Source organism: Propithecus coquereli, unplaced genomic scaffold (genome assembly GCF_000956105.1).
Source record: "Propithecus coquereli isolate 6110/MARCELLA unplaced genomic scaffold, Pcoq_1.0 Scaffold89, whole genome shotgun sequence".
NCBI lineage: Eukaryota > Metazoa > Chordata > Mammalia > Primates > Indriidae > Propithecus > Propithecus coquereli.
Window position 1 is genome coordinate 3,236,090 of NW_012155173.1, and position 22,057 is coordinate 3,258,146.

General features: G+C 55.3%; 1 protein-coding gene across 1 annotated transcript; it reads left to right on the plus strand.

Annotated features, from left to right (window-relative positions):
* Window positions 1–1,177: 1,177 nt before the first annotated feature.
* Window positions 1,178–20,664, plus strand: PHF19 (PHD finger protein 19). The gene is made up of 15 exons (XM_012664393.1): window positions 1,178–1,190; window positions 3,589–3,789; window positions 4,289–4,370; window positions 6,924–7,019; window positions 7,519–7,619; window positions 8,172–8,320; window positions 10,540–10,635; window positions 11,392–11,460; window positions 11,666–11,786; window positions 13,548–13,615; window positions 14,844–15,005; window positions 15,537–15,624; window positions 16,387–16,472; window positions 17,493–17,588; window positions 19,426–20,664. Exons 2-15 carry the CDS (start codon window positions 3,604–3,606, stop codon window positions 19,766–19,768), a joined length of 1,743 nt encoding a protein of 580 aa, XP_012519847.1. The 5' UTR covers window positions 1,178–1,190; window positions 3,589–3,603; the 3' UTR covers window positions 19,769–20,664.
* Window positions 20,665–22,057: the final 1,393 nt, after the last annotated feature.

The window sequence follows — 22,057 nt, forward strand, 5'->3', positions numbered from 1 at the left end:
ACTTGACAGTGAGCAGGGAAGGCTCTGGGGGGAGGTGTGTCCACGGGCCACACCCATGAAAGCACGTACTCCCCCAGTCCCGCGGGGATGTCTGCAGAGCAGGATGACAGCAGGTGAGGTGGGCGCTGGGGACTGAGGGCAGGGATGGGGGTGGCGGGTTATTGGTAGGTGCTCCCCACCGTTACCCCACCAAGAGTGGGTCTGGGTGGGGTCATGTCTGCCTCTTGGGGTCATGTCTGCCAGGGCAGGGACCATATGTGACTGGAGCCATGCCCACTGCCTCAACCTGCTATTCCTGTGTCTCTTGTCTGTCACTGCGCGCCATTTCTTTATCTGATGAGTTGGTGTATGTGGTCTGCTTGCGATTGTATCTTGTATTTCTGTGCACTGTGTCTGTGTGCGATTTGTTGTTGGTGTACTTTCTCTTGTGTGTCTCTTGTGTCTATACTGTGTACACTGCACCTCTCCTTGCGTAGCTATGTCTGTGGCCTGTGTGCACAGTAACTCCTTCATTATGTGTTTGTGTCCTGCATATTATGTGCCGTGACTTGTGTCTGTGCTCTGTGCTGTGTGACTGTTTCTTTCATGCGTGTGCTGTGTCTCTGTGCAGCACGTCCATGCTGTAAGTGCAAGGTGTTGTGTGTCTGTCGCGTGGGTGTATGTCTGCACGGCCCCGCTGTGTGTCTGTGCCAGCTGCGCGCTGCCTTGTGCGCGGAGTTGTGTGTGCGAGCCCGCCGTGTGCGCCATGCGCGCAGGGCGCTGTCCTGTGTGTCTCGGGTGCCCGTGCCTCGGGGCCCTGCGTCCGGGGACGCCCGGCGCGCGGTGGCCGCGGAGGATGCGCGCCGGGGGCGGGCGGCACTGCGGGGCGCGGCGGGCGCGGGCTCCAATGGCGAGGCCGGCGCGGCCCCCGCTAATTACATAAGCGGGACGTCAATAATTCGCGGGAAAACGCGAAAAAGATGGCGCCCCGCGCCCGGGGGGCCCCTTCCTGAGCGCCCCGGCCCCTCCCTCCGCCGCCTCCCCCTCCTCCCCGCGGCGCCCCCGCCCCGCCCCGCCCCCGCCGAGACCCCGACCCCGGCCCCACGGGCGGACACTCGGCCGGGCAGCCGCGGGCCGAGCGCAGCCGCCTCCGCCGCCGATGCGCCTGGTGGCCAGACTCCAAGTGGGACCGGCAGACACGCAGCCTGGCGGTAAGTTCCGCCTGCGGGCGGCCGGCCCGGCCGGGGACTCCCCGCCACACTCTGCTCTCCTGCGCACGTCGCTCTCCTTTCGAAATCTCCTGAACCCTGGCGGGTCGGACGCCCGGGGTTGGAGTCCTGCGGGGCGGCGCGCGGGGGATGTGGATGGGGGGCGAACGGTGCCCGCAGGACAGCGGGAGCCCCACCCGGGTCCCCGAGCCTTGGCAGGCGTGGGTGACAGGTCGTTATTCCTGGCCCCGAATCTTTACTTTTGCTGCTGGGGTGGGGGAAGGACAGACACGGCGTTGGGGATTTTGCTCACGTCCGAAGTCCGGCTGCGGCGGGACTGGGATGGGGGGAGCGTGGCGTCGGAGCGACTGCGGAGCGGAGCGCTCGGACCTGAAGGGCCCTTGTGCAGTCTTTCCCCCGCTCCTGAACACCCTTTTTAAAAAGCCAACGGCCGCCCTGGGAGAGGCCCCGGCGCATGAATCATCCTTGCTTCCTGCCCCCGCCCGGCCCCGCGCTCCGGGTGCCGCGGATTTGAACTGGACGCGGACGGGAACCCGCAAACAGGCATTTCTTTGCAGATGGGTTTGAATCAGCCAATCACAGCCCGCGGGGGCCCGCTCCGGGAGGACGGAGGCGGGGGTGGGGGCCACCACCCGGGGGCCCCCGCCCGGCCAGGCTGGAGGGGGTGCGGCGACCGGGCCCGCTCCCAAAGGCGCAGCGGGGGAGGAAGTGTCAGTTAGTGAACCTGCCGCCGCCTCCGCCTGGCCCCAGCCCGGGCGGGCGGGGACCTCCAGTGCCGGGGAGCCAGGTGGCAGGGAGAGGGCAGGGGCAGGAGAGGGCAGGGGTTCAGGCCGCATCCGCTGCCCAGTGCCTGTGCACTATGCGGGGGCGGGGTGGATGGGGACGTGGCCAGCCATCATCTGGGGAGCCCAGACCCCTGCAGTGCCCTGCTCACCCGGGGCCACACACGCACACACATGTCTGTGGTTTCGCATACTCACTGGCTCGCTGCTGTAGACATGGTCCTGCACCGTCTCACGGGAGTGCACACACGCACTCACACGGAAACAGGCACGGGACTCGCTCCTGTCGGCAGATAGTCATAGCACCAGGTGCCCAGGGCCATGCGGAGAGGGAGGAGACCAGAGTGGCCTGTGAGGGAACAGAGGGAGGCTGTGTCTGGCGGTGGTGGAGTGTGTGGGGGGCATGGAGCCAGGTGAGCCCGAAGGGGGAGGAGGAGAGGATGTTGGGGAAGGCTCTGACCACCACTGAAGGCATTGGGGAGCCCCAGAAGGCTTCTGAAAGAGAGTTGGCGGCCTGAGGAAGAGTGTGGTGGAGAGGTAAGAAGGCAGGAGTGGCCTGTCCAGCGCTGGGCCTGGCGGTACGTTCCCAGCCCAGGTGTCTAGCAGAGGCGAGCAGAGGCCTGGGGAACGGTTACTGAGCGAGTGGTGAAAGAATGGCTGTAGCAAAAGATGAGGCCTGAACTCAGACCCCTACAGGAGGATGGAAAGGAGACATGAATGCCAGAAGCCATCGCGCTTGAAAGTGGCAGGCCGTGGCCGCTCCTTGGTTGGAGACTCCTTGGTACTCCCTGCCCAGGGTACCCCTAGCAGGGAGAGAGGGATGGGAAAACCGTGCACAGAATAGCATGGTGACAGGTGTGGAGGGGCTGGCGTGGGGACGATTCCACGGCTTGGAGCAAATGTGCGTCTAGGTGAAAGCACAGTGGATTTAAATGTCCCAGAATTGGTTTCCACTAAATCTTCCCGTAATTGAGAACAGAAAAGGGGATTACAAAAGACACAGATGGCGCAGTCTACACCAGTTCATGAGCCACCCAGGAGTTTTCCTTTCTAGGTGACCTTTCTCTAGACAGATCTCAGGTTAGGGGTAGGGGGTATAAAACTGCCCAGTGCCTGTGTGCTGTTGTGGGTCGGGGGAGGTGGCCCGCCACCACCTGGAGAAGGCCCTCAAACCAGAGCACACGGAGTGTGTTTGCTTAAGGGATAAAGGGATAAAGCCCCTCGGCCTCCTGAGAGAGGGAGCATGGTTGAGGCCCCCTGGGCAGGGGACATTGCTCTGTGTTGTTGAGAGACCCATTCTTTTTGGAAGGCAGCACAGTGAGGGTGGGAAGAGACAGGACTGAGCATTAGCTCCCCCAATTGTGAACCGTGGCTCTGCCTCTGGCCCATCAGCCTCTTCTTACCATACCTCAGTTTCCCTATCTGTAAAATGGGAATACTAATGTCTTCCTAATAGGTTGTCATGAGTATTCAGTGAAATAATAAACGTGTCTTGTACCTAGCACAGGTAACAGATGTGGAAGTTTCCTCTCTTCCCGTGCTGGGCTTTCTGGAGCAGGGGAGCAAGAGGTAAAAGCTCTGTTCTCTTTCTCTCCCAGTGTCAGTGGAAGCTGATGGAGAATCGAGCTCTGGATCCAGGGACTCGGGACTCCTATGGTGCCAGCAGCCACCTCCCCAACAAGGGGGCCCTGGCGAAGGCCAAGAACAACTTCAAAGACCTGATGTCCAAGCTGACGGAGGGCCAGTATGTGCTGTGCCGATGGACAGACGGACTGTATTACCTCGGGAAGATCAAGAGGGTAAACCTTTCCTCTCGGGCCCTTGTTGCCAGGCTCGGCATCTCTCTGCCCATCCTCCAGCCCGGCGCTCAGACCGGTGATGGGGGTGGGGGGGATTGCCGGGGAATTCCCTCCGGTCCCTCATGCGCAACCGCAGGCAGTGAGAGAAGCCAGAGCCTGGTTTTGCAGGTGCCGTTCTTAGAGCCAACATCATCCAAGCAGCTCTTTAGAAAAGTGCTCTGAGGGCCTGCAAAACAGAATGAAATCAGGTTGGAGAGGATCACAGATGACCATCGGCCTGTCCTGTCCTCAACATTCCCACCAAGCTGGCATCCCCAGTCCCTGGCTGTACGACTCCAGTGACAAGGAGTGCACCATCTCCAGGAACGGCCACCCTCCTTACCTCTCTAGCCTCGCCCTGCTTTCTGGAGCCCAAGGAGACAAAAATGGGGGAGGAAGACCATGTTCCAGTTAGGCCTTCCCCAGCCCTTCCTCACGTTGGCCCCTCTCTGTTCCCCAGGTCAGCAGTTCTAAGCAGAGCTGCCTTGTGACCTTCGAAGATAATTCCAGATACTGGGTCCTATGGAAGGACATACAGCATGGTGAGTTTGCCTAAAATCCTGGGTCCCCCACCCTCCCCAGATCCTCTCGCCTCCACTGCCTTCACTTTTTCCTTCTCTCCTTTGATGTCTTACTCCTGGCATCTGCCCTTGTCCATGGCCCCCAGGCCCACCTGAGATGATGATCAGGTGACCAGTTGTGTGTTTATTCAGCAAGGCACTTAGGACATCTGTCAGCCCCTTGGGTGCTTAGACATTGTGACGGGGACAGGGCAGGTGGGTATGTGGCTCGGAGAGGTCCTAGGAGGGTGGCACTGGGTCTCAGGCCTGTGTGCAGCTTCCTTGCTGTGTGACCTCTGCTGCTCAAAGCGCTGGGTGTCTGCCTAGGAAAGGGGAGGGGCCCAGGTACTCAGAATTGTCACCTCTAATTGCCAGCACAGGGCCCCCGATTAACACATGAGTAAAACTAGTGGAGGTGACTCTATCCACGGGGCAAGGAGTAGGGGAGTGGGGGAAAGACCCAGAAAGCAGAGATGGGCCAGGCAGGGTGAGGATGGAGAGGCCCGGCTGGAACTAGACGAGCTTCAGGGATGAAAGGGAACAGGGTCAGGTCTCATCTCTGCCCTCAGAAAGCTGGCATCTTTGTCTTACAGAGATGGCAAATCGGGGACATTCTTGCCAACATTGTCCCTCCCCATGCACATGACAGGCATTAGTAGTCAGTCACAACACTCATATACTTCCAACATGGAGCTCCAAGCAGCCACTACCCGTCAGTCAGAGTCCGCATGAGAGGAGAAACCTGTTTGTCGTTTATGCTCTAACAGGAAAAGGGACATGGCCCTGGCAGAGGGAAAGGCTGGCTTTAGGGTCAGATAGTTCCAGCTCTGCCACTTACTAGCTGCATATCCTAGCACAAGTAACATGACCTCTCCGGGTTTTAGTCTTTTCATCTGAAAGAAGGAGATAATGAAGGTATGGGCTTCACAGGGTGGTTGGACAGGGTAGTTGGGAGAATTAAACGAGATAATCCATGTAAAGTGCTTAGTTCAGTGCTATTGAGTTGTAGAGAAGTAGTCCATCAAGAATTTGTTACCATAAGAGAGGATTCCATGAAGCCTGCCAAGTAGAGGCTGCAGAACTCACCAGTTAGTAGCGCTTTCAAATTGCCCCTTTCTCCAAGAAGTTGTGGCCAGTGCACACTGATTCTTCTCCAAGCCCCTAAATTTATCATATAAAGTCCCAAAGCAATGAGGAGCTCCTCTCCTGGTCACCATCTTATTGAAAGCATAGGAGCCAGATGGAGAAGACTGTTCACCTGAGCAGACCTTGTGTAGAAGCCCACTGTGCACCAGCCTCCACGGAGGTGCTGTAGTGCTGGGCAGGGGACCGGCTTGTCTCCCAGCCAGAGGACTGCTCCTCCCAGACAGAATGATGGCCCCTGGCATCTCCCAAGAAGAGAGCAGAAGGCTGGGCACCCCCGTAGTTATTGATCCATCGCTTCATTAAGCCAATGAGAACTTACAGAGACCCACTGTGGGCGCCAGCTTCCTGGGGGCAGATTCAGGAGTAAGAGGCAAGGTTCCTGCCTGGCCACGTATTTACCCAACATTGTCTTGGAACACTCGTTACACGCCACACTCTATATGAAGTCCTGGGGACACAGGGATAAAGGGATACCATTTCTGCCCTTATAAAATGTTTAGCCTGCTGGGGAAATATTAATGAGACAGAAGCACACAGCAAAATGTGTTTAATGTATTCATACAGACTTTTCACACATAAAAACATATTTATTCTTGGACCCCAAAAAAAGAGAGATGGAGAGGGAATCTGTAGATTAAAACCAATTTTAAAAACATCAGCCAGTCACCATGTGTGGACTTTATATGGATCTTGATTTAAAAGAACAGACTTAAAATTCTGATGACATTTTTATTTAGGGGATGGTTGGAAATGTGAACACTAACTGAATTTGTAGATGTCATTAAGCAACTGTGTTAATTTTCAGGTGAAATAAAGGTGCTGTAGTTATGTTTTTAAAAAAAGAGTCCTGATCTTTCGGAGATGCATACTAAAATCTTTATGGAAAAATGGGTATCTGGGACTTGATTCAAAATAATTACAGGAAGGAGAAGTGGGTGGGAATATAGTTGAAACAAGATTGGCCATGTGTTCATAATTGTTGGTGAGAACATGGGGTTTCATTTTAACATCCTATTATTGTCCCAAAATATAATTTTTTTAAATTATTTAACATAACTGTTTAACAAAACAAGTTAAATTAAGAAGGAGAGGCAGTATGATGTGGTTAAAAGCACAAAGGATTTGATGTCACACAGCCATGGCTTTAAATCCCACATCTCCTACTTACTAGCTAAGCAAGGTACCTAACCTCTCAGAGCCTCAATTTCCCCATCTTTAGAATGGACTAGTGGTAACAGGCACTTCAGAGAGGTTGGGGAGATGCAATGAGGTAGCACATGGGGCTCAGCGCTAAGCCCAGCACGCAGGAGCGGCTCAGCACCTGGACCGATTGTAAAATTCTCCTAATTCCCGTGAGCTGGACCTGACCCTAGAGGGCCTCTGTTTCAGCCGGCGTTCCAGGAGAGGAGCCCAAGTGCAACATCTGCCTGGGGAAGACATCAGGGCCTCTGAATGAGATCCTCATCTGTGGGAAGTGTGGCCTAGGTGAGTGGACGCAGCAGGGCTCTGAGAAGGCCCTGACCTGAGGGTCCCCCCACACTGGCCACTAAGGGCACTGCTTCTGATTGTTGGGGCCTCCGCTGGCTTTCTGTTTCTCTTGGAGCTCTAGGAGAAAAAGGGGCCAGTCTCTGTGCATCAGGGCCAGGGAGTCAGGGCCAGGGAGGTGACCTTGGGGAAAGCTGGGAAAGTACAATGCGGGTATGCAGTTTGGGCCCCCTCTAGGTGGAGAGGTTGGCTGGGAAAGATGGGGCACAGGCACTGAAGCCAGACCTTGGTGCCTCCCCCACTGGCCAATGCTGTCATTTAGTCCCCAGCCTGGACACCGATTTGGCCGCCTTGGTGGGCATCACCAGCCAGTCCCCTGGCAGCTGGCAGGCAGAACTCCTAGGATTTCCCGCAGCCCTCCCAGCCCTGCCACCTTTGGGCCGTCTGGCCTTGGGCCACTGCTTCCTATGGGCACTCACTACCCCCTCCTCTGCCGTAGGTTACCACCAGCAGTGCCACATCCCCATAGCAGGCAGTGCCGACCGGCCCCTGCTCACACCCTGGTTCTGCCGACGCTGCATCTTCGCGCTGGCTGTGCGGGTGAGGCCTCCGTCCCTCCCAGTCCCTGCTTCTCCTGCCTCCTCCAGTCGGGCAGCCCAGAGAACCCCTGTGCTCCGGCCTGACTCCCCATCACAGAGCCTGAGCTCCAAGCAGAAGGACCCCACCTGGGCTTTGTAGCTAGGCAGCACCTCTGCTACTTACCAGCCGTCTGTCCTTGGCCAGGTTCCATTGCTTCCTGAGCCTATTTCCGCATCTGTAAATGAACACGGATTTGGTGTCAGAAGTAGGAGGACCCCAATAAATGGTGCTTTACTATTAGAAGAGAAAACCCATATAATGTCCACACTCAATACATATTGGTAATTGTCACCTTTTATTGTGCTTATTACTATTAATACTGTTATTAATATGAATGGAGATCCTTCTGGGATAGAGGGGATGGTTTGGAATTGGTGAGAAAAAGCTTTGTGTCTCTGACTACATTGGACTGTCTGCGGGTACCCCCAACTCCTGGGCAGCATTTCCCTTGGTAGCCGTGTGCCCGCGCGTGCTGGGACCCGGCAGTTGACTCAGGTCCTCGTCTCCCCCCAGAAAGGCGGCGCGCTGAAGAAGGGCGCCATCGCCAGGACGCTGCAGGCCGTGAAGATGGTGCTGTCCTACCAGCCCGAGGAGCTCGAGTGGGACTCACCCCACCGCACCAATCAGCAGCAATGCTACTGCTACTGCGGCGGGCCCGGAGAGTAAGGCCGCGGGGCCGGGGCCCCCAGGGAGGCGGGGCAGCAGGGCCGGCCCGACAGAAGCCAGCCGGGAGAGTCAGGCCTTGGGGACCGGGACCGGGCCTCGGGGGGGCGGGCCTGGAGAGTCAGCCAGGGGGGCGGGACCTCGGGGCCTGGAGTGTCAGCCACAGGGACCGGGCCTCGCGGGCCGGCCTGGAGAGTCAGCCACGGGGGCGGGACCTCGGGGGGCGGGCCTGGAGTGTCAGCCACGGGGGCGGGGCCTCGGGGCCTGGAGTGTCAGCCTCGGGGGCGGGGCCTCGGGGCCTGGAGTGTCAGCCTCGGGGGCGGGGCCTCGGGGCCTGGAGTGTCAGCCTCGGGGGCGGGGCCTCGGGGCCTGGAGTGTCAGCCACAGGGACCGGGCCTCGGGGGCCGGCCCTGGAGAGTCAGCCGCCAGGGTGGGGCTCGAAGGGTGGGCGGGCCTGGCGGGCCGCAGCAGGGCTCCAGGGAGGCGGAGCAGGTTAGGGAGCATCGGGTGGCGGGGACAGGGGGTCAAGGGGGAGAACCGGGAGAGTCGCCTGGGGAACAGGATCCGACGAGAAGGGGCCTCAAGGGGCGGTACCCAAAGGTAAGGCTTCGGGGTGGCGCCCGAGGGGGCGGGGCCTCACGGGGAGAACCGAAGTTAAGGACCTAACTAAGGCCGGGCTCCTGGTAGTGTCTGTCACTCTAGAGCACTGAGGGTAGAGGGCAGAGGTGTGTCCTCGGAGGAGCATCGTGGGAAAGGAAGAAGTGTTGAGCGGTTAAGAGCTTAGGCCCCCGACACTCGGTCCAGATCCTCCCAGGACGTCCACACCCTGGCTCTACCCCTTACCAGCTGGCAACCCGTGAGCCTCAGTTCTCTTAATAGTTTTTCGGTCTTGTGGTGGTTGTGAGCAGGGCGTGAATTATATAATTCACATAAAGGTTCACACAGTATCTGGCACTTGGTAAGCACTTTAAAAATGTGATGGTGGTCGGGCTACTAATGCACGGAAGCCAAGATAACCTTTTCATTGTCAAAGCAATGTAACAGGCTATTGGTGAAATATTAAAATCCTTTTCCTTGCAGAAGTGCAAACAGGGGCTGCGGGTCATATATTGGGGATGCTGTGGAGGGGATCCTTGCCCTGGATGGGGCAAGAGTCTTTGATCCTTCCTTGCCAACTGGGCGTTCATGTAGCCATGGACAGTTGAGCTTTGGGCTGACTGCACCAGGCATTGTGGAAGGAACCACAGACAAAAGAGGTAGGGTCTCTGGCCTCAGGAAATGCAGCCTTCGGGACCCTCTGAAGTCCTGAATCTCAGCCCCAAGCTCTGTGGATACCTAAGGGTCCGCAGGCAGTACTTATACCCCAGCTAGTAACTTGGGTAATCACTTGACCCACCTCATCTTTCACATGGGTTTAATTATTTCAGCTCCATCAACTTCCCAGAGTGTTGGGAGGCCTAAGAAATAACAGATGGAGAAATGCTTTCAGAAACCTTTGCAGCATTAAGGCAGTGCTTCTCAACACTTACTGGGCAGAGTTGCACAGGATATTATTAAAAATGCATCCCGGAGGCTTCCCCAAAGATCGAATAGGTCTGGAGTGGACCAAGGAATCTGCATTTTAACCTGTACCTCACCTGACAAGGAGTGAACAAAGCATTGATAGTTATCAAGGGAATAACTTTTTACTCTTCATTCATACTCAGTGAATAGTTGCTAGATGGCCATGATAGGGTAGATTTAGTACTTGGTGGGAAGAACCAGATGTCCTGCCCCCATGTAGCTTTCAGGAGCCATTATTCTTCCATGAAGTCTCCTGGGCAAACCTTTCCCTGCCAGTGGTGTTTGGGAAGCAACATGTCCAGAGATGGGGGCTCCAGTGTGGCACGGCAGGGGAAGCAATGGCTTTGAAGTTAGGAAGACCAGAACTCAAATCACCATCCTCCACTTGCTTTCTGAGTGACCTTGAGCAAGGCATTTAACTTCTGACTCATCTGTAATATGGGGACAGTGGCCCACCTTTTGCCAAATGGTGAGATCAGAAGAGATAGCATGTGCCTGGCTCCCAGGTCCTCCCTTGGCACAGCCTAAGTTCAGTAACTGTGAGTTCTCTTTCTCTTCTACTGGTGGAGGGCAAGGTTATGGTGGGAAGGGTGCTGAGGCTCACGCCTGCCTGGGAGTGTGGTCCCAGCTGATCCTGGCTCCTCTGTCTCTCGAGATGGTACCTGCGGATGCTGCAATGTTACCGGTGCAGGCAGTGGTTCCACGAGGCCTGCACCCAGTGCCTCAATGAGCCCATGATGTTTGGAGACCGGTAGGTGTTAATTTGGTCCCGTTGAGTCTTGGGGATGGGATAAGGGGCCAGGGATGGCAGCAGCATCTCTTTCAGATGGCCTGCCAGGCCCCAGACAAGGAGGGGTCTCTGGTAATGTATACCTGCCTGTCTACGGGAGGCAGTACAGGGTAGGGGAGCCCCTGGCTATGCCAGGAGGCAATAAAGAAACATGCTGGGCCACTGATGCCATTGATTAGTCGGGTACCCTGGACAAATCCCTGCCTTCCCTAAGCCCCAGTCTCTTAAGTGTCTGGGGAAGGAGGGAAAACACAGTCCCCACCCCACTTCTGCTCAGGGTTGCTATAGAAGCCACTGGGGAACTGGATGTCTTGATCCAGCTTCTAACCCATGAGGCTAAGCTAATGGAGGCATTATGTATGTCAAACCAGATATTGTATGTCTTCTGGTTAGTGTCCCAAGTCATTTGTGATTGTGTGTGAGTGAGTCTGTGTCAGAGGGGAAGAGGGTGACCACTGCAGCCAGCCTAGCTCAGCTCACTCTATGAACTCAGCCATACTTCAGGGCAGTGTTTGGGAAGAGCGTTGGGGTAGGGGTTAGAAGGGATAGGAGAATATTTCTTCATCCCAGTCCTGCCCTGTCCTTACCCGCTAGAGGCCACCAGCCCCAGGAGTGAGAACGCTGACTAAGGGAAGGCAGGTCGGCGGGGAGGGTGTTGAACCAGGGTGGGGTGTTAGAGCCCCTCCCACCACAGGCCCCCTCTCCACCCACCCACAGGTTCTACCTGTTCTTCTGCTCCGTGTGTAACCAGGGCCCAGAGTACATTGAGAGGCTGCCCCTGCGATGGTGAGAGAGTGGGGCTTGGCCCCAACCCGCCCTTCCCCCTCCCAGCTCTTGCCCTCCCACTTCCCTCCTCCCTCCTGGAACAATTCCATTTCCAGCTGCCGGGTCCCAGCCTTGCCTCTTCCTCTCAGCCTGACCCAGGAGGCGCAAGCCCTAGCTGGGCAGGCTTCTGCCTCACCTTGCCCCATCTCCTTGCCCCCTTGCCCAGGGTGGACGTGGTTCACCTGGCCCTCTATAACCTGGGGGTGCAGAGCAAGAAGAAGTACTTTGACTTTGAGGAGATCCTGGCCTTTGTCAACCACCACTGGGAGCTCCTACAGCTTGGCAAGGTATGCAGGGCCATGGGATGTCAGAGTGGCAGGAGTCGGAGAGTGTGCTCAGGGTTAGGATCTAGGTTTCTGAGCTCTCACGCTGGAGCTGCTACATCCCTGAGTCCAGGCCTCTGGGCCTGTGCCCTCTTAGGGCCTTCCTGAGCCCAGATTTCAGCAGTGGGCGATTGGGCCTCACTGACTCAGCTGTGGGGAGCTGGGGCCCTGGATCACATCTGGCGGGAGCAGGGCTCTCTGCTGAGCATTTGACCCACTCCAGATTTCCTGGCTAGGATGGAGAGTGGAGAAGGTCTACCCCTGCTGAGCCTGTTCTGAACAGTGGGTCACCAGGGGCCTGGGAGCCCCAGATCCATGGAGTGAAGTAACACACGAAGACTTTCAGAATGTCAGAGCTGGAGAGTGACTTGCCTATGGTCAGCAGAGCTTTGGGGCTGAGCCAGAGCTGGAGCCAGGCCTCCAGAACCACCCCCTCAGCGCAGCTCCGCCCTTTCCTAAGGACACCCTCAGAATCTGCCCCAGCACATACAGAGCGATGCACCTTCTCCACTGACTGCCCCAGATCCTTCTTTGATAAGACAGGAATTTTTGTTTCTCTTTTTGTTTTGTTTGTTTTGAGACAGAGTCTCACTCTGTCGCCCTGGGTAGAGTGCAGTGGTGTCATTGTAGCTCACTGCAACCTCAAACTCCTGGGCCCAAGTGAGCCTCCTGCCTCAGCCTCCCAGATAGCTAGGACTAGTCACAGGCACGCACCACCACGCCTGGCTAATTTTCAAAATTTTTTGTAGACAGAGGGTCTCGTCTTGCTCAGCTGGTCTCGAACTCCTGACCTCAAGCAATCCTCTCACCTCGGCCTCCCAGAGTGCTAGGATTACAGGCATGAGCCACTGAGCCCGGCCTAAGGATTTTTTTTTAAGTAATCTTTATGCTTTGCAAAAGGTTTTATATGTCTTCATTTATAGTGTTTGATAATTTATAAAAGACATACATACTATAAAGCTTTAAAAGATAGGTAGAGTTGGTATTTTTTAAAATAACTTTTTTTTATGATTATTAAAAAAAATCATACATGTTCCTGGTAGAAACTTTTTAAAGTATAAGGAAGTGTACTTTTTAAAAAAATCCATATTCCTATATCACACCACCCAGAAATAACTAGAAATAACATTAGAAATAACACAAAGGAAATAGGTACATTTCCTTTGATTCTTTTCTATGCGTATGTTTTCATTTTATATGCTTTAGATGATACAGCATATACAATTTTCAATCATCTTTTTTTAGTTTACATTATAGCATAAATACTTTTCCATATTATTACGGAATCTTCATAACCATTTTTAATGGCTGCATTGGTTTCTACCATAGTTTACTTGTTTTCTTCCTGTTGGGCATATACTTTCTTTGCCATTTATCCACCATTAGAAACAATGCCACAGGGAGCATTTTTGTTTGTGAAGTTTTGTTCAGGTTTCATATTATATCTGCAGATATAGATTCCATGATGGAATCCATGGAGTGTGTTAACTGGGTCAAGGGTATGGACGTTGTTAAAGCTCTCTGATACCCTGAGGTCAGGAGTTATCCTCTCCATTTACAGATGGGCACATGAGCTCAGACAGGTGAAAAGACTTGTCTGAGATCATGGAGTAAGTCACTGGTCCTCGCCGGGAGGACTCAGAAGTGGGAGGGAGGGACAGGGGCTGGGGCTTCCCCCATGCCTCATGCCTCGGTCTGACTGTCCTGCTGGCCTGTTCCCCTCAGCTCACCAGCACCCCTGTGACAGATCGAGGACCGCATCTCCTCAACGCTCTCAACAGTTACAAAAGCCGGTGAGTGCGGGGAGAGGAGAGAAGGCTAAGAGCCCCCCTCCACAGGTGGGATTTCAATATAAAAGTTCTTTCTACCTCTTAGGCTTTGCACAAGCTGTGCTCCCTGCCTGGGTCCCCCTCCCCTTCTTGTTGACTCTATAAACCCTTCCCATCCTTCAAGATCCAGGGAGCCCCACTGCCTTTGTGAAGCCTCCCTGACCACCCCAGCAGCCTGGCCCATTTGGCTCTGGGCTCAGCTCCATAGAGGGGTGCACCTGCTCTAACAGGGCCCCACCTGCTCTAGCCATCTAGGGTTCTGGGCCAGGCACTGAGGGATCAATGCATCATTTCTCAGGTGGGCTGCAGCCTCCTGACCCGTCCCCCAGAGCATGTCCTCCCATCTGGGGTTCTCAGCACACACAGCCGGCAGCGTCCCTCACCACCACCACAGTGGGGTACCAGGCTCCTTAATCTGGCGTTCAGGGCCTTTTAGGATCAAGCCCGGCCCATGTCTTCAGCCACTGTCCCTTTGCTTTATTCTGGGTGCCAGCCACACCGAGCCCTTTCCGCCTCGGTGCTTTTGCTTGTACTCTTCCCTTTGCCCAGGTTACTCTTTTATTCACTTGTTCCGTCATCAAGTATTGAATTGCTGTTCTGTGTCAGGCCCTGTCTAGGTGCTGAGGCCGCCCAGTAGGGAATGAGAAAAGGTCCCTGCTTCCATGAGACCTTTCCAGACACTTCCAGGCAAAACTGCTCACCCCCTCTTCCACATGCTCATGGTTTGGGGCCCAGACCCTTCAGTACATGAGGCCTTCAGCCCTCCCCGTGGACTGTCCCCTGAGGGCAGTGCTGTGTCTGAGTCACCCCTGCAGTATGCAGGGGAGGAGGAAAATGCCTGGAGGTCCTTTCGGTCTCCTGGGGAGAGGCAAGCACAGAAAGAGGTAGAATCTATTATCAGTTCTGCTGTGAGCTGGAGGAGGCCTTCCTGTAGGAGGTGGCCTTGGAGTTGGTTGAGGCAGAGAAGGAAAGGGACGAGAGCAGCAAGACCCACACTAATGCAGGAGGGATGGGGGAGCCACCAGCTAAATCCTCAGCTACCCCCTGCGACTCCGCATCCGAGTCTCCAGAGGCCGCTCTGGAGTTCAGCTCTGGATCCAGGGAGGCAGCGGCTTGTTTAACGCTTGCCCCACTCCCTAGGAGGATGCGCTGACGGACTCCAAAGCTGTTTCCTCCCCCTGCCCACCCTCAGGTTCCTCTGTGGCAAGGAGATCAAGAAGAAGAAATGCATCTTCCGCCTGCGCATCCGCGTCCCCCCCAACCCGCCAGGGAAGCTGCTGCCTGACAAGGGACTGATGCCCAGTGAGAGCAGCACCTCCTCCGAGCTGCGTAAGAGAGGAAAGAGCAAGCCTGGGTCAGTGCTCTGGGCCCAGGGGCTAGGGCTGCGGCCGAACTTGGTTTCTCCGCTCCCAGCTCCCCAGAGGGGATGTGGCATCCAAGGAAGCAAGGCGGACCTGGACCCAGCTAGTGCAGCTGCAGGCACCCTGAGGCTAGTTAGTGGCTGAGCGGGACCTGGTCCCAGACCCCCGACTCCTACCACAGCCCCCTGTTGCCTCAGGGAGGGAGACCCAGATCGTGGGCCCCAGGCTTGCTGGATGAGGACTTGGGCACGGAGGTGAAGGGGAAGGCGGCGTGAGGGGTCCCTAGCCCTCCTAGCCGAGCAGAGCCCCTCGTCCTGGCGTTAGCGGGCAGGGCGTCTGGATGCACCTGCGTGGGGAGGCGCCTTTTCTTTTTCTGCCCACTATACCCCCCGACCCCCTGTTCCCCAGGCCTCCCTGGGAAGGTGCTGCTGTTGTCTGGAGCCCTGTCCTGCCACTCCTGAGGCACCACCCTCTGGGCCCTCAGGCTCTGACTGGGCCACCCTCTCCCTTTTCTGTCTCCACAGTTTGTTGCCTCACGAATTCCAGCAGCAGAAAAGGCGAGTTTATAGAAGAAAAAGGTCAAAGTTTTTGCTGGAAGATGCTATTCCCAGTGTTAGTTCCTTGTTTTCTTACTTTCCATTCTCACACGCAGGGTCAGCACATATCAGGGATTCCTGTGCGGAAAACTCTGACCCCCAGGCCCAGGGGACTCTCCCGTGTCCCTTAAGGCAGAAGCCAGCTCCTATTACAGCTAAATGAGGGAAAGCCGGGCACTCTAAGACCTCTTCCTTATCTTCCCAAGTTCTCCCCAGAACCCAAGTTGGGGGGCAAGAGCAGGCAAAATTCTTTCCCTCACTGTCCAGATGGGGAAACTGAGGGCAGGGTGGAGCAGTGACTGTCCTGAGTCACCAAGGCTCCAGAACACTTTCTTTCCTTATTCAGTAACCCTGCGTAGTGACTGGAGCCCTCCCTGGGGGCAGTAATGCTAACAACGCCTCATCTCCCAGCTCGCTACAGTTTGCAAGGCACTTTTACAATTATTTAATGTTATGGTGCTTCCTGACACCTCTAAGAGTGAAGCAGGACAGGGGTTATTGTCCTCATTTTGCAGTAGAGGTGACTGAGGCCCAGAGAGGGAGGTGAAAGTCTTACAGTCGGCTAGAGGCAAAGCCAGGACTAGGACTGGGGTGACTTGGCTCCCTGGTGAGGACTTGGAATAACAAGGAAGTGACAGGCCTTACCCTAGGGAGGGTCCAGCCCTCGGCAGCCCTGGCTGGACGGCGGGCAGCCTGTGTGGCCCTCAGCTGGGTACTTGTGGGAGGCGGACTTGGTCCTCACTAGCTGACCACTCCCCTCTCCTTCCTGTGTCCACAGAGTGACTTCACCTCCGCCTGGAGCACCAACCACCACCTCGCCAGCATATTTGACTTCACGCTGGATGAAATCCAGAGTTTAAAAAGGTATCAGTGAGGGACCTAGTGGAGAGGTTGCTCTGCAGACTGGGATGGAACCACATAGGGAAGCTACCTCCATTCCCTGGCAGTGCAGGAAGGCTCTGGAAGGGGCGGAGCAGAAAGCCTTCTGAGGGGGTGGGAACTCCCGTGAGTCATTCTGAAACCCCCAGTTGGAAGAGTCCTTGTGGCACGGGTCTGCCTGAAGGGTCTTTTTACACTAGAGCTTTCAGGATAACATCCCCGTGCCCAGAGCAGTGATCAAGGCCTGCCTTGCCCAGCCCTCCCTACCCCTCCAGCTCCCATCCTGCCTTACACTTTCTGCTCAAATTGCTGTGGTCACCCCACACTCGCTGTGCTGCCCGATGCCTCCTCACCTTTGTGCATGCTGTTCCCTCTGCCTGGAATACCCTTTGCCCCACCCTACCCCATCTGAAAACTGAAGATGACCCCGGCTCATCCAGGAAGGCTTTGCTAGCCCCCCGCCAAGTCACTTCCAAGGGGAGGGACTGCATCTTGGAAGGGACTGCATCTTCCATCATTTTGTTTCCAATATTATTAAAGGTCGTTCAGTGCTTTCCTGAGGGCTTGGAGGAAGGAGCAAGGGCTTTAGTGAGACAGACCTGAGCTTCAGACCCAGTTTACCAGTTCTAGCTGTGTGGCTTTAGCTTAATTCCTTAACCTCTCTGAACCTCTTCATCTGTTTTCCTCAAATAAGCTATGCAAATGAAAGTACTTTTAACTTGTAAAGTGTTGCATCAGTGCCTCAGATACTGCTCATTAGTTATGGTCACCAGTGCTTATATCAGCACCAGGGAAGGGTGGTCAGGGAAGGCTTTGGAGGCTGGATGGGTAGGAAATGGATAGGCAGGTGTGACAGCAGCTCAGCAGTGGGAAGATGGGCTTCAGCTAGGATGCAAGTCAGGGGGCAGAGAGACGGCTGGTTAGCTTCCAAGGGCCCCTGAGGACCAGTTTGGCAGGACCTTGCTGGCTGAGCCAACGGCAGGCTCACCCTCTCCTCCTTCTCAGTGCCAGCTCAGGCCAGACATTCTTCTCAGATGTGGACTCCACAGACGCCGCCAGCACCTCTGGCTCCGCCTCCACCAGCCTCTCCTATGACTCTAGGTGAGCTCCCTGGAGATCTTCAAATTTTACAAGGACCATCATTCCCCCCAGCCCCTCCACCTCCCACTTCTGTGACAGGTGGCTCATTCTGTATATCTGAGTCCCAGCAGGGGGACCTGGCCTTCTGTGACTGTGTGAATCTGGCTCTGTCACCCTGTGGTTCTGTCACTGGGGCTTAAACGGGGGCTAAGTATGAGCATTCAGCTGCTGTGCTTCTGTCCTTTGCGGTGCTCTTCACCTGCTGCAGAAGGTTGTATGACACCTCTCGCTGGACAGTTCCAGTTCTGGGATTGTCTGACCAGAGGTTCTTTCATTCTGGGGTTCTTGGTCTCTGCATGCCGTGCCTTTGCATGTCTGTGCCTCTCAGACTGCAGGGTCCCCTGACTTTGGCTCTGGGCTGCCTGAATCTGGTATCTGTCTTCTGGGGACTCTAAGGGAAAGAGCCATTTATTTGGAAGCAGATGGAAGGAAGACGGAAGAGGCCATCATGCAGGGTATAGGCTCTGGGAAAGGGGACAGAAATCCCTGGGGGGCCTGGCCAAGGGTACACCAATTTGGCAGTAGTTGGTCCTCACGCAGCACAGGGAGAGTGGTGCTGCAAAGCATAAGGATTTTTTCTGAACACCGAGGCTCCTCAAATTGTATTTTAGGATACTTGAGGCCCTTGCAAAGGCGGAATTAAAAGTATAACGCTGGGCACATTTTCTTGGTACTTCTTGAAAACATGTGCTCCAGGTCATCAGTCACTTACACTCAGCTCTTTGAATTATTCTGCAGAGTTTGGGTTTTTTCCATTAACAGAGCAATGGGCTATACTGTATAGCCTAGGCGTGTAGTAGGCTGTACCATCTAGGTTTGTGTAAGAACATGCTATGATGTTCACACAGCAACAAAATTGCCTTTTCTCAGAACATATCCCCATGTTAACGGGAAAAAACCCGAACTCCACAAAATAATTTAGGGAGGTTTAATCTTAGCTGAGTGTGTGTGACTGACAAGCTGGAGCACATGTTCAACAGGGCCTGAGAAAATGTGCCTGTGGTAGCTGGTTGCAGTTTGGTTTTGTGCATTCACGGAGACAGGAATTACACGGAAGATCGTGGGTCAGGAAGTAGAAGGTGTGCATTGGTTTAGCCTGAAGGGGTGGGACATCTGGAAGCAGGGGCCCTATAGGTTATAGGTGGGTTTAAAAAAAAAGCATAATGCCTGTAGAGGTATGTCTCAGAGTCCTTCTTTGTCTCCTGATATCTGTCTGCGTTTCTCTGCAGTTGCCTCTGTATTTTCATTTATTTCTTCCTATTTCTTTGGCTCCATTAGTGCTTCAGGTCTTAGTTGCTGTCCCCGGGCATCTGTGAATGTGCACCTGTCTCAGGTGTCCACTTCTACAACTCCTCTGCCTCTGTGTGTGTGTGATGTCCATCAGTCTCTCTGTCCAGGCTCTGGGGTACAGGGTCCTTTCATCTACAACCCCCACGCCTATCTCCGTGTGACCATCTGGCTCCACGTGAATTCCAGTGAGGGACAAGGCCGCATAAGCAGGGCCTCTGCGCTGCACGGCGTTGGGAGGCTCAGGGAAGGGTGCTCCTGTGCTTGTGCGGTGCTGGGGTCCTGGCTGTAAAGAGCACGTGGCTTAGAGTTGGACATACCTAGTTTTGAATCCTGGCTCAGCATCTCCCCAGCTGGTTACTTCTCTGGAGCCTCAGTTTCCCTCCTCACACGGCTGCTGTGAGGATCCAGTGAGATAACCCGTGCCCGGGACCTACGAGAGTGCTTAGGGAGAGGAATTCGCGATCACTCTTCTCATTCGCATCACTGCCCTCTCCCCCTCCCGATACAGACGGACAGTGGGCAGCCGCAAGAGGAAGCTGGCAGCCAAAGCATACATGCCACTGCGGGCAAAGCGGCGGGCAGCTGAGCTGGGTGGACACTGCCCCTCGGACAGCAGCGCAGAGGGGGCTTCTGGCCCCGAGCGGCCAGAAGAAGGCATTGACAGCCACACGTTTGAGAGCATTAGTGAAGATGACTCATCCTTGTCCCACCTCAAGTCATCTATCACCAACTACTTCGGCGCAGCTGGGCGGCTGGCCTGTGGGGAGAAGTACCAGGTGCTGGCTAGGAGGGTCACGCCTGAGGGCAAGGTTCAGTACCTGGTGGAGTGGGAAGGGACCACCCCTTACTGACTAGCCCTGGGGGGAGGCCAGGAGCCCTGAAAACCAAAGGAGGGACAGCAGAAGCCATAGGCTCCAGTTTTCTCCAGGCTGGGGTGGGAGAGGGAAGCAGGGCAGAGCTCCAAGTGCCTGGCAAAGGCCCTGCCTGCCTGCCTGCTTCTCAGGCCAAGGCCCAGGCCTGCGTTTCTGCTGTGCCAGTTCTGCTCTAGGGCCTCCTCAGGCTCGTCACCCCTTCACCTGTGTCTCTAAGGTTCCACAGGCTATTTTCCAGTGTCTCCACACTCCACACCCCCGACTCTGTTTACGTGTTCCTCTAAATTTATGTCTCTCTGGCTCTGTGACCCTTTCCCCTGAGGCCCGAATTTTTGTCACCAGCTCTGTCCCTTAACCTCTCTCATCCCTTCTGGGTGTGTTTATACATCCTACCTGTGCACACTGTCCCTCTAGTGAATATCTTCACATCTGACCTGTGGGGCAGCCAGTCCTTCCAGGGACTACGTTATGAGGACAGGAACCTTTGAGAGAATGGGAAGAGGTGGATAAGAGGCTGCCTCTCGAAGCTTTTCCCTCCCACTTTCCTGCCCTTGGAGAGAGGTGGTGGGGGTGGAAGAAGGGCCCCATGAACACCTATGAGGGGGCAGAGACTCCAGGACTCTCGGATGTGAGGAGCAAAGAGCTGGGTCTCCCTCGGAAGGCAGGGGCACCAGGGCCCAGGTATTCAGGCTGAGAGCGAAGGCTGCAGGAGTCAGCTGTGGAGGTCCCAGTTTTCGGTTCCCTGGCCACACCCCCTCTGTTGCCGTGCTGGGCCTAGCCTTGCTGGAGTGAAGGCGAAAGGGAGGGCAGCCATGTTGTGCTACACCCCAGACTGTTTCCGGTGCCTTCTGCCCCTAGACCCACCACACACGCAGCCAGACAACACACATCCATGCACATGGAAGTTTCCACACACACTTCCCACACCACCACATGTGCACACGCAGCACACATTCCCTGTGGGGCCAACCTGGCTCCCGCCTTTGGCCTTCCCTTGGCCCTCTGCAGGACCCAGGTGCTGCAACTCAGTGTGAGAGCTCGGCTCCTGCCCTCTTCTTTCAGCCCCATAGGGAAGCACAGGAGACTCATACTCTTTTCCATATCCCCTGCCCTGCCCAGAAGTTCACAATCACTTTTTGGGACAGGCTGCAATTTTTAAAGGGCCTATATCACTCAGTTCCCTCAAAGGGAAACCTTTGTCAGTGGGGGTAGAAATAGAATTCTTAGAACCAACATTCAAAGATTGTTCCCTCATCTGGAGGGAAACCAAAATTGGGAGGGGGAAGGGGACCCCTCATTTTTGCTGCTTCCAGAGATGTTAGAAACTGACTCACTTGATTGGAAAATGAAAAGAAGTGCCTTGACTTGGGGGGTGGGCACCAGATGGGGACCAGCTTTGCCAACTGCTGCTGTGGCCTCCAGCGTGGCTGGGTTCTGCGGGCCGCCAGCGGGAAGGCGAAGGTGGGTGGAAAAGGGAGAGGTGGGGGGACAGCAGGCCTGAGAAGCTGGGTTTTCCATTACTAGGCCTGAGTCCCCTCCTCACCTGTGAGCATTCACAGGGTCCCTGAGGTAGTTGAGATGCCCCTTGCCTTAAATCTCTGCTGCCATTGTGCCTTTGAAAGGGACCTCATCCTCTGTGCACAGCCCACCTGCTTCCCTCTGCTCCCCTGGCATGGCCCAGGCAGGGACAGGTTGGCTTGGGCCCAGTTCTCCCCCTTCTCAGCCCCACAGCTGCTGCCACTGGGGCCTCCAACTGGGGCCAGGTGGAAGGGGAGCTGAGAAGCCAGCCCCCAGCCCAGCAGGGGTGTGGGGCCTGGGATGCAATCTGTGGCTTCCTGCCTGGCTTCAGAGCACACAGCTGCCTCCCAGGCCTGCTTTCCAGACTTATGAGAAAGCCCAGGATGAGCAAGTCCTGTCACAGTACAGCTGCTCCTTCCCTACTCAGGCTCCAGAGGGCTCTGGGCTTCAAGAGGGGAAAGGAGGGAAGGTGGGGTCCTCCCTACTTGGGGAAGCACGAGGCCTAACAAGGTGGCCCTGACTCCCCACCCCAGCATTTCATTCATACGAGATCATAGCTGCATTACTGCCAACTGACCCCGTAACCCTCTGCACCTTCTAAAAGATTCATGGTTTTGAATTGCTGCTTTTAATAACATTTGTTACATTAAAGTTATAATTAATGTGTCTGATTTACAATTTAAAAGCTCCCTTTAAAAAAACCACCTATCTTCCCCAGAGTGAATTACCAGAAGGAATTGGCTCTGGGTT

What these genes read in the sequence shown, in the direction of transcription:
- PHF19 (XM_012664393.1), top strand. Translation starts at nt 3,604, where the DNA reads ATGGAGAATCGAGCTCTGGATCCAGGGACTCGGGACTCCTATGGTGCC. An exon ending in ACCTCGGGAAGATCAAGAGG is followed by an intron (nt 3,790 to 4,288) that starts GTAAACCTTTCC and finishes TCTGTTCCCCAG; the next exon opens with GTCAGCAGTTCTAAGCAGAG. An exon ending in GAGAGGCTGCCCCTGCGATG is followed by an intron (nt 11,461 to 11,665) that starts GTGAGAGAGTGG and finishes CCCCTTGCCCAG; the next exon opens with GGTGGACGTGGTTCACCTGG.